This window comes from Macrobrachium rosenbergii, chromosome 27, assembly GCF_040412425.1.
Source record: "Macrobrachium rosenbergii isolate ZJJX-2024 chromosome 27, ASM4041242v1, whole genome shotgun sequence".
Taxonomy (NCBI): domain Eukaryota; kingdom Metazoa; phylum Arthropoda; class Malacostraca; order Decapoda; family Palaemonidae; genus Macrobrachium; species Macrobrachium rosenbergii.
This window is the reverse complement of record NC_089767.1, coordinates 21,868,509-21,881,037: the sequence shown is the minus strand read 5'-3', so window position 1 is coordinate 21,881,037 and position 12,529 is coordinate 21,868,509. Positions and strand designations below refer to the sequence as shown.

Here is a 12,529-nt window from a genome sequence, read left to right as displayed (position 1 = left end):
ATTCATATATCATTTGCTTTTAATCTGTTTTTGCGTATTCAAATGAGTTACCAATCACTTTTCTGAAATATTTTATTCAAATCTCAGGTGTGTAAGACAAATGTTTCAATGAAGGTTTCATATTAATAATAGAAGTTAGTGGAAAAACTGTTCCTTTTCAGAGGTGAACATAATGACAGAATTCTCTGGACTCAAAATATATCGTAGCCTAAGGTTCAAAAAGCATATTTTGCTGTAAATGCGCCAAATTATTTCAAAATTTAATATTTTCAACAGGCTAAAGTTTAGGAAAACAATGAGTGTAGCCTCGCTGCCAAAATAGTTTAATGTGAAAACTTCCTTCTTGCAAGGAAGGATTACTGGGTATTTGAAACTCCATCAGTCTAGTTTTGTAGCACTGAATGATTTCAGCCAACAAAACAAACCTACTGCGCTAGTGCAGTAAATCTAAGTGACAGTTTTTCACGGTGTGGAATACTTGTGAAGATGAAAGCTTCTATGAAAATGTGACACCTCAAAACCTGAATTCTCCAGTTCGTATGAGACATTGCATTAGCTATGGTCGTAAAAACTGTAATACCTCTTTCTACCTAAATGAGCACAATAATCAAAGACCTCAGTTTACCTCAGTTCTTAGCAAACTGAATTGATTTAAAGTGGGATGCAGTCCCTAGTAAATGAATAAGAAAGTAATCCTTTTTTACGTAGTCGAAGTTGTTTTACTTTTACAGCTGATAATCTCTATTTGATCATTAACTTTACCCGAACACAAACACACACACACATTGCATTTGGGAAGTATAAGCAGCTAGGAATGCTCACCCACTAACATACTAACGTACAAAAAGAAAAAATCCAAAGCTATATCGTTTACAACTCTATTATTATTATGATACGTCCAAGTCTGTTGCACAATTCGGTGGGGAGCAAAAACGTGCCAGTCTGTATCATCGATAACTTACGAAAAAAAAGTCACGTTTTGTTTACGATAACTGTCGCTGCTAAATTGACAGTTCATCTTAGTACGCTCAACGTAGTGAGCAAATGGTTAACAAAGACACACACAAATAAAGCCAGATCTTCTGGTTTAGACATAATTATATAAGTTAAATGTTATTTCTAAAGTCAGCTTCTTGCGCCATAAAACAAACTTCATTGGGAATTTGCCGACACTGAACTTTTTTGATTTGCTGTTAACTAAAATTTTCATGCAAGATCATAGTTAATAAAAAATTTCAATGGAGATTATCTGCCTCAAAAAAATCCTCCAGCGACTGAACATTATATATTTGGAAGCAAAGACATTCAATAAGTTGATAAACGCCATATTTCTTATTATCTCTTTACTTACAAAACAAATATTGATGCCACATTACTTTTTTTATGAGTAATAACTAAAGAGTGGAAACCAAAAGTATTTTTTACATTTCAGCTTGTCGACATTTTATGAATAATTTCCTCAAAACGGAAAGCTTCGAGGAAAGAAGGGGAAGAAGTCTGCTATTTCAAAAATTCTCAGTGAATCTTTTACATATCACAAGTGTACGACTTAACCAAAGGAATGATACCCAAATTTCCTGAAGATATATCACAAAGAAGAATCACTAAAGAGAAACTCACGAGAAGTGATTCCACTTGAATTGTCTGAAAATTCGGGAGCTGGAGTTGCTTGTGTCCTTCCCAAGAGAACGAGGAAGAATGGAACCGAATCAGCAGTCACAACGATGTGAATCTAGTGTTTTTCGACGCGGAAAGTAGAGGGGCCTGGCCATTTTCTGATTGGTTCTAAAGGAAAGGTCAAGCAAAATTGCTTGGCAAAAACAATACTTTGGTGAATAATCTTTTCATTTATTTACTGAAAGCAACCTTTGCGTCCTATTAGGTATTTTTTGCTTATATTACATTTGATGTTCTCTTTCTAAGTTACAGATATAAATTTATCAGTTCATGACATGCGAGCGAAACGTTTATATGACGAGTGGTACTATATGTTATATATATCATAAATTTTCATTAGATCATAAACCAGTAATTCCTGGTGCTGAGTTTATTGGTGGCGACGCAGAGTTCCTATTAGGAGTAATTTTCTGAGTAGGTCTTTACATTGATCAAAATGAAATATTCGATTAATCTCTCAAAAATACTTTTCCCTCAAAAGCTCCTGTGGGTGTTTCGCACAGGCAGCTTTCCTTTCATTTAATGGCAGTAATGCTAAAGAGCAAATTTAAAGGATCATTGTTACAGTTATCATTCAGAACATATCTTCATAGATTTATTGAAACTGTAAAGCTATGCATTACCACCCACAACAACTGCAGGAGGATTAACAATGAGAAAGTAAGCCTTACCTAACTATAGACAGACGTATTATAATAATTAAGCGGCGCACCAACAAAACTGGTAGTATATGATAAATACCTATTGCCAATTACATTATTATTATTATTATTATTATTATTATTATTATTATTATTATTATTATTATTCATGAATATGTATTCTCATGGAATGAATCAAAGACCATTTATTTGCATAGCACATTTCTTTAGAACAAATTGTCATATATATATATATATAAATATATACATATATATATATATGTATGTATATATATATTGTGTGTATATATACATATGCAAATACATATATACAAAGGTGTGTGTATGTATGCGTATATATGTATATACATACACCTCATTTGTATGTAATAGTAAAATCAGTTATCATATAAACATAAGAATGTTGAGGCCCAGTACCCATCGCAAGGCAATAAATATAATACTAGAGATATCTCAACAACAATAAATGTTTCGCAGGTAATTCAGTCAATTAAACAAAACATAACTGAAAGGAGAGGGTGTTTTTGGTATCCTACTAACCACAATGAGGAAGGAACATTATGTATATACACACACACAATTATTCTAGTTAATCATGAAGAATTTCCAGTTTCCATAATAATATAGGCCTTTATTCTTTATCGTCTTTTAAATTAACCAGTTTAATGAGAAAAGCAACGCAGTACTTAAGTGATAGGTGTTGTGGAGATTGCCCCCGCCCCCCCCCAACACGTATCAAATGATTATTATATCTAAAAGAAAGATTTAAGACGGTCAGAAGCAAATGAAAGCAATGCTCCACCCCGACAATTTGTTTTTTTTTACACTTTCTCCAACAAATTCAAACTTTCTTCACTCAACGTCGGCTGCAAGTAAAATATAAAACCGCCACAATGAAATATTTCCATTGGACTTTAAGACTGACCCATGTGTGTGTATGTGTGCGTGTGTGTGTGTGTGTGTGTGTGTGTGTGTGTGTGTTTGTAAATCTCGGAAGCAAAACAGTCAGCACAGCATCTTTAGACCACGCCTACGCTGTCTCCTTACCCTTTCATTTTGCCTCTTGTTTCTGTACCTTCGAGACGTGGTGTAATTCGTCTTTAAATTACAGTATTTACTCTTTTTAATATTCTGATGCAAATGTTGCTAAAGGTTTTGGATTTAGTTCTGAAAGTGGATGGGAATGAGCGCTGGCTACAGAAAAGCAAGACAATAAGAAGAATTATAGGCTTTTGCATTGGTGAGTATACGATTTAATTCAATACGATTATTATTGGTTGCTATAAATCCTTTTATCCTGTTTGCGTACAAATACTTTTCTTGCACCAGAGTAAAGTTAATGTATGATAAACGCCCTTGGCTGGACTTCCATTTAAAAATTACTTTTTAATTTCGATGATAACAAGGTTATTGCAAGTTCAAAGTCTGCATAATTTTGATGCATTTCGCTTCAGTGACATCTTACTTACAAAGTGTTTTCCAAAACTGCTTCTCTGTTTATTGCAAAGATATGCAATTTGATGAAAGGCATTAAAGAAGGAAATTAGATTTTATAGTTTTAATTGCGTCAAAAATGTAAAAAGTTTTTTTTAGCACTCGAGACCACTTGGATAAGAATGCGTTCTTTACACATTTAAAACCTTCCCCATTCCGGTGAATTAGCAATTTAGAGCATTTATTAGAATATAGTTTATGAAGCATTTAAGACTTTATGATTGTACACATACACAAAGACGAGATATGTTTTAATAAACAACAGTTTGGAATTAGAAGGTTCTGACGTGGCAACGATTTCATGATACAGGCAAGGGTAGAGCAGTAAATTTCCCGCTTACAAAAAGGGAACTATGTGGGTTTGCCGTTTGATGTTCCAGAAATGTCCGGTATTTCCGGGGACTCCCCGTATTTATTAACTAAATTTTTTTCTTTCACGTGACATTTAGATATAAATTTCATCAGAAACATTTTGTATGCTTGTGTTTGTGTTATCATCATTCTTTGACAGACAGACAGTTTTATATGAAATGGTATCATTATTAAAACCTTTTTTGCTTTGAGAGAGAGAGAGAGAGAGAGAGAGAGAGAGAGAGAGAGAGAGAGAGAGAGAGAGAGAGAGAGTCGCAAGTAAGTGAAATGCGGCTTGATAACTCCGTCGATTTTCCTGATTTCCGACTTTATCTCCTAGAATAAATTTTTCCTTTTCCTTGGTGGCTATATACAATTCGCCATTGCTTACTGTTATAATTCTTTTTAATCATAGTAACGAGTATCTTAGGATTCATAAAGACATTATTGTTGTGAAAGAGGGCGGACTGGCAAATATAACATAATCATTATTATTTTTACTGAGTAGAATGGCCGTCTGGATACCGTTTAGCCTTTAGTGTAGTTTCTCAATCTCTCGAACGAGTTTATTCGCAACAGCAGGTAAATTATACAGCAGCTGTCCAAAGTTCATTTATTCCTTGACGTTTCGGTAGAGCTTTCTACCATTTTCTATAGGTGATTGAAGACAAGTGTACATCTATGCCATCTTTATAACCGCGATCGGGCTTACAAAAATTTTGGCCATTTTTGACTGGTTGTCAAAGCTTGGGAGGAGGGGGACCCCTCCTGGTGACTGGGAGCGGAATGACTCATCTTGCTGAACATTACCCAAGAAACGTCTCCTTTTCCCTACCACCGTCAGGAGAACGGCAAGGTACGCCCCTGGGATAACAATTTAGCCGCCCGCTACTTCAGACAACGCACCCTATGACCAGAACTCGCGGGACCTGGCGCCAGTTTCATCCTTTCACTTTTTACCACTTCTCTCTACATCCATATTTCACATCGTTTCAGCTCTTCTTATTCCACATATACTAAGACATATACATTTGTATAACATCAATCATTTTTTCATTCTTAATAAACGATTCCCTCATACATCCCAACCTTTCCTTCCGTAGTCACTATAGTATCCTCCGTATGTTCCGAACACTCTCCTGCCTTCCTTTCTTCGCCTGTTCTTTGACGCCTCTTCTCTGTTCTACCATCATTCGATATAATTACTCCAAAGTATCCATGCAGATCTGCTGTATCCAACATCCTTATTAACAACCATTGCTCCAGCTTTCTGTTTCCCACTTACCTTCATAACCTTGTTCTGCTGATATTTATGCCAAACTTTCTTCTCTTTTCAACATTTTCAGCTCATGTTAGCAGTACTTACAGCTTCTCTTTACTATCACCGTTCAGAACTGTACCGTCTGCAAATATCAGCTTTTCCCCTCTCAAGCCCCACGTCTTGTCTCATTTAAAAACTTTCCAATTACCTCTGCTGTCTTTTTTCTTACAGCTCCTATCACTCCTTCATAAAATAGCACTCAGACACTAAGACAGATCACATTCTTGTCTCAGCCCCATTTTAATAACAAATTGTAAATCATACCTCACTTCTGTCATAGAAACTTGTTATCGCTGTCAATAATTTATCATCTACATCCTGCATGCCCAACACTGTCTACATGGCCTCTCTATTAGTTTTATCGTAGGTTGCTTTTTTGGCCCTGTATGGCCTTTGCTTCCAAATTTCTCAAATATCTTTTCATAAGAAAAATCTTGATCCACACTCCTTCTTTCTTGTCTGAAGTCACATGGTTCTTCCTCTGTCGTGTCTTACTTTCTCAATAAAAATTCCATACGTTGTCGCCGGTGCATTTGTAACAAATTTGGAAAAAGGATCAAATATGTCCATAAAACAGAAATCATAATATTTTAGGATAATAAAACGATAACCAAATGCATAAGGTTTCTCATTAAGGAATACACTGCTGTACAATGGAATCAAAGTAAAAACAGTAGTAATACGTGAACGAATCTTATTAAATAAAAGACACGCATGATCATTGTGAGCCATCGGCATAGAGAAGGAATAATCTAGTACTCCCTATCTCCCAAGCAAAGATTATAATTCCCAGGATGGAGCCACCAACTAAGATCATGAACGTCCCCTGTAACAAGAATATACTGAATATTAAAGAAATGTGTAGAGCAGACCAATACATGCACACACACACACACATATATATATATACATATATATATATATATATATATATATATATATATATATATATATATATATATATATATATATATATATATATATATATATACTAAAGATGTACCCTATCCTATTTAGAGCGTGTGGCTCCTGTTTCTTAGTCATTTCTTCTTTTGAATGAGGTTGTTGACCCCATGTAACTCCCCAGAGTCAATGAAACACCAAGTACAAAAGCCACTGCTTTGGTGAACATAGGCACAAATGGCGTTTAATATACCATGATAAAGAGTTCTGGCTCCCTCGTAAGTTGAACCCGGGATCCCCTTTTTGAAGCAAGCGTCTAAATTACAGGACTGCAAGAACCCATACGTATGTTTTAGACATACTCGTAAAGCCATTTTAAATCGCTAGATGTGGCTCCATGGAAAAGTCAACTGAAGAATAACTGCCAAATTCATACCTTAAGTGCTGAATCATAAATGAACGCCCATGCAGAGTACTTCCACTTCATTTGCCTTCACAGAGGATTCACAATCACCACATTAAACGCCTTACCTATACAGTGCCATTCACCTCTATTACCCTGTTACTTTAAGGAGTTTGTGTAAGTTTTGTGGGAAGGGTTGATAAACAGAGCACCTTGCAAGCGCTAGTTGACTGGCGTGAAAAGCATCTAGGGACGCAGTAATCTGCTGACAAGGCGTCTTTGTAGCTATATGAAGACATGAATGTAGGTGGAGGTTCTGCGGACAAGGGGTTCATCTGTGACTCAATAGTTAAAGTATAAACGCGCCAGTGATCATTGTCTTTTCTGGAAACAGTCCTGTTATAATAAAGACTTAATGTGTGACAAGAGAAGCCATACTTGCCTTAGTAAACATGCAAAGAAAACGCAAATTCATAAAAACATAAGTACACGTGTCATTAGACGCGATAACTGCAGTCCGTGCATGTAAATTTATGGGCATAATTTCACATACAAATATACTCTATACCGATACGAAGATGTTGCCTCAAATATATTACGATGAGATAATTACCCATATACTGAAGAGGGACAACGTTGAATCGACAAGAATCCTGGTCGGGGTCCTTTCACATGACGATGAATTGACGTATTCCCTCCTAACCCAGCGGTCGTACAAACCGCTCTCAATAATCATTATAAGCCTGGCAAAAGAAACAATAAAGTCACTGTAAAGAAATCGCATACCAGCATAACTTTTATATATATATATATATATATATATATATATATATATATATATATATATATATATATATATATATATATATAGTATATGTATATATATATATATATATATATGTGTGTGTGTGTGTCTGCGTGTATCTAAATACTTCAAGGTGGTGGTATGATGAAATTATATGCTTTGTGAAGAAGAATTGGTTTGCTATGGTACAATTACATCACAGAAGAAAATTCACTTATAGGTATGCAAGAGACTGTATAAAGTGGTACTTTATACTTGTGCTCGAGGATAGTAATTGCAGAAATGTTAATTAAGGGAGCTTTTAAGCATAAGCGATGCAAATCGAGAGATTCATGAAATAATGGTTGAACCTAAATGATAGAAGAATTAATTGAAGATTGAGAGTAACTGTGGGAATAACTGCTGGAGATGTGAGGAGAGCAATTAAAAGGTCGAAGGGAAAAATTTAGTTAGTATACATACCTTTTATTGAACACCGGAATTAAAGGACTGTATTTAGGTGCGATCATGGCGCTAATTTGGGGGAAGAAGAACTCTTTCGACAAATAGAATAAGCAAGTTCCTGAAAAGATATTTACAAAATGTTAAAACGAATATAAGATATCATCCAAATAGAAATCTGTAAAAGGCGCATTAGTTGTTTGATAAAAGAAACGATATTCCTCATAAAATCACTATGCCATTTGTGGACATAACGACGAAGATGAATTATTGCATACAATGGTAGAAGAAATTTCTTAAATTTGAAGATAGTTAACAGTTGGTTTTCACATTCAAATTTCCAGTGTTATTTTCCTGTGAGACTTAATTGGGGACGTTGCCAAATCTTCGTAATGATAAAGTTATTTTGTGCCTCGTTTCGTGCATCCTCATCCTCCCCTTTCGAGCCACGTTAGAAATATGATCATTTTCTTATAACATTCTGAAATACTGTGACAGAATGATTGAGAATTGATGTACTTACAGAAGTACGTATATCATCAGGTGCAACAACCTCACAGAACTCATCTGGAAGTAAAGCAAACCTGTCACTGAAAAGTGATGGTCGATGAGCATTTTGCTCGGTAAATCATCGTTCATCAACACGTAACCTCCCTGGGATATCTCATTGTCGACGACATTTTCGAAGTCGGTGAACTCCACGTAGGACACCATACTTTCTTTCCCAGCATCCGTTAGTTCTTTGAAGAATCCCGACTTGATGCTCTAAAAGGAAATAGTATTTTTAGCCTACGGGGTTTTCCTATTCGCGTATTTTACAACAAGGATGTTAGTTGCCATTTTCAGCATGATGAGAAAAACAAGAGAGAGAATCAAAACTACTAAAAGTTTATGTCAACAACCTGATGGTAATATCCTCCAGTCTCCGTTATTATCTTGACGGAAGGGTCGCTCATCACAGATTTGATTGTCTGGTATGGTTGAGGAACGTAACGTACTGTTAAGATCGACCTCAGATTCCCCACATAGCTTGCCATCACAATCAGAACTGCTATCATCCAGGTTGCTGCCAAAATGCTGCTTGACCAGTGGTCCACCGACTGTCGATAGGCTTTGCAAAAGATTTATTCATTATCAAGTTTGTATGTATGTCTTCGTACCCTAAAAACGTACATTCATATGCATATGGTGACCGGACAATTTGCCGTAAACAAATTGGCCGTAGGACTATTCGCCGTAAGACAATTCGCCGTACGGATATTTCGCCGCAAGGACATTTTGCCGTAAAACATAAGAAGAGAATGATAAAAAATAAAATAAAAAAATAATGAAGGTTATACACTTTATTTATTTAAAAAGTTGAGGTAAAAAACTAAAAAGCTAGTAATCATGTAAGTTCATTGCAATTGCACGCAAATAATGTTGTTTTGGATTTAAATCGTAACCTCTGACAATGCTTAGTATGCGCCTATAAACATCTTTGTATTTTTGTTGGTTGGTGTTTCTCCTCTTGTTGCATCGATTACCTTCTTTTTAGAAAGATATTCTTCATTTCTCAGGAGATTGATAAATTTCCATAAATTGCAGCGCATTATGGAAACCTATCCCATTGTTGGTGTTAGCCAGCTGATTAAGGTTCTTTCATGCATGTTCCAAAGACCGATAGGAAAAGTAGGAGGAACTCTGCTTCTGCGAGCTCCCTTGCCTTTCTCCCCCCCAATGTAATGCGTTTAGCTGGATTCAATGGATGTGTCTGCTCACTTACAATTTTACAAATAGAAATCACTTCACTATTCAGCATTGTATGAACACTTGCTTTACAGTTTGTATCAACGCACTTCCAACAGACCTTGCCTCCATATTTTCTTTCTTGCCTATAAATAAAGTTGGAGTCGTCTACGAGCTTATCACAACCTCTGCTGCTTTTAATAGTGTAAAGTATCGTAAGGGTTTAAGTTTCAGCTTTTAAAGAAAAATAATGTAAATAATGTAAACGGTCGAGGTAACCTCTCAAAATAAGCTTTTTGCTTTTGAATTTTCAAGATAAGTTTGTTGTTTTTAAATAATTGTTAGACGACCTTTCTGCTTTTAAATACTCATTACGGCAAAATGTCATACGGCCAACCGCCCTACAGCGAAATGCCTTACGGCGAATTGTCCTAGATCCTATGCATATATATTGTATATCTTTATAATGTTACTCAGAGAAATTCTTGACTCAACACCTAGAAGTGGATATTGTTGCAGCACTCGTTGACCTGGAAAATTATTTTTTTGTACAGTATTATGAAAAACTGAATCGATTTTGATGACAAAATACTAAAGAAAATCTACGGAGTTTTGTGAAGTCGTTAATTTTAAATATTTTTTATTGCATGCTTTTTCATGATGTCCCGTACAAACTGCTTGATTTGACACTGCTCCCATTTTAATGTGCTGCATACAGTAGTTTTGTTATAAACAAATTAAAAGTTAGTACCGAGTTCTTTTTCAAGGAAGCTTTCGCTCTTCGGCGGTATTTTATTTCAACAGGTATATCGAACTCTCCTGACATGTCAGTTTAGTATGGAAACCAAAAGTATGTAAAAGATACTTCGCTCTAAGTAACTATAATTTCGTTAATGAAAAGAAGTTTCAACAGCCACAGACTTTCAAATGAGTCACTCGAAAATACAATTTAACGGTTAATTTGACACTGTATTACAGTATATGGAAAAAATCTTTACCGGAGCGAAGCAAATGTAAGGTTAATGACAAATGGAAGATGCAAATGAAGAAGAGCTGTTTAAAGAGAATGCTTTCTTGTGTCATTCAAATGGATGTTTTGAAGAGTGACTGAATCTAAAGACCTGAAAAGTTGCGGATCTGAATGATATGGAAGGGGATAATGCAAAAATCGAGAATGCACGTGGAAATTATCGTCGTAGAATTAAGGGGTACCAGCAGCTGATGAGAGATAAGTAAAATAATCAATTTTTCACATAAGAAAAAGGGAATAAAGGTGACCATAGGTACTCTAAAGGCATAACATGTTGTTGCCTTTTTCAGTCTTTAACTGACGGCTTGGAGAAAATGAATGGAGGACGATAGATAATTAGAAGGTGCATAAAATATAAGTTTGGTGAAGAAAGAACAGGTGTTGAAGAATAGCTGATAGATATATATAATGAGCTCATATTCAGTTTTACTGCTCAGGTAGTTCATCCTAAATTCAGCAGTTAAAGTAAGAAAGTAGCAGTGAATTCTGCATTTTTTTTTTACATTAAGCAACTTTAGCACGTTTGAGGCAGAACACAGGCTAGCAACCTCCTCCCAAATACTCTCTGAAAACCGGAGAGGTATCATCTTATGGCCCCAACCTTTCTGAGGGGAAAAGACTCTTGATGTGTATAAACCAGCAAACTTACCTTGGAGTAACAGCACCCTCACGTAACTGGACACCGAATAGTTCCGTCGGTGGTCTTCGGATGGAAGAATGAGGGACATCATGAAAGCCACAAAGAGCACCACTATTGTTGATAAGAAGTAATAAAGCCAAACATATGACGTAAATGGGAGCACAAAACCCCAAGGATCGATTTCGGTTTTTCCTTTTCTGGCCATAAACCTCGCGTAGGTGAAAGTCACTGGGATCGAATAGTCGACAACTTGCGCTCTTGTGTACAACACAGTGAATATTAGGAAGGAAAAGTCGACGTCCTGTCGAAGACAAATTTTACAAACAACAAAACTGCCCTTTTTAGACAAATGATTGTATGAGTTATGCACCAATACGAAAATGACTGAATGAGTATAAATTTAAATTGTTCTGCGTATATGTACAATGCAGAGAAAGAGAGAGAGAGAGAGAAATATATTTCATTCTTACCTTCCTGGCAACCATGCCAACCATTCCTCCCCAGGAACCATTGGGAAACTGGTAACCGAAGGCGACATCTGTCGGACGATTCCAGCTGCATCTGAGAATCAAAGCATGGAGGCAGACTCATGAATCCGAATGTTTTTTTTTTTATCATAATTTGACTAGGCCTAGTATGACCATTCTTGTTGTACTATCAATTAGTAAAATTAGTAGTTGGCAAGACAACTCCTCTTTACTTACCGTAACTGAGAATTAATAAATTGATAACTTAAATGGGTCAGGGTGAAAGTACATAATTTGTTGAGAAGTAGACTTTGTCATCGATGCTAATAACTGAAAATATTCATGTAATAGGACTAATTTTAATATAATAAATAATATAATATGATGTGATAAATATCAGATTAAAGCAAAATTAATTTAGTAGATAGATCAAATAAACTTATATCTAGTGAAATTTGTGAAAGAGGTAAAGGCTCTAGTTTACAAGTCCTCCTGTATTTCAACAGGAAATAACAACAGTTCATAAAAAAATTAAAGTCAAACTAACTTAGTCCCAATTCTAGGCAAATATATAACCAATCGCATCTCTGAAGCCTTTCCATTCAGC

At 35.6% G+C, this 12,529-nt stretch overlaps 2 protein-coding genes across 2 annotated transcripts in view; one reads left to right on the top strand and one right to left on the bottom strand.

Moving 5' to 3' along the window:
* LOC136853477 (uncharacterized) overlaps positions 1–12,529 on the top strand; it is an 82,286-nt gene that overhangs the window by 13,425 nt on the left and 56,332 nt on the right. The window lies entirely within an intron of this gene.
* LOC136853262 (ionotropic receptor 93a-like) lies at positions 6,118–12,051 on the bottom strand. Its single transcript, XM_067128631.1, has 6 exons — positions 11,465–12,051; positions 8,960–9,168; positions 8,642–8,822; positions 8,079–8,178; positions 7,425–7,554; positions 6,118–6,331 (listed from the first exon to the last, which is right to left on the bottom strand). Exons 1-6 carry the CDS (start codon positions 11,658–11,660, stop codon positions 6,224–6,226), a joined length of 924 nt encoding a protein of 307 aa, XP_066984732.1. The 5' UTR covers positions 11,661–12,051; the 3' UTR covers positions 6,118–6,223.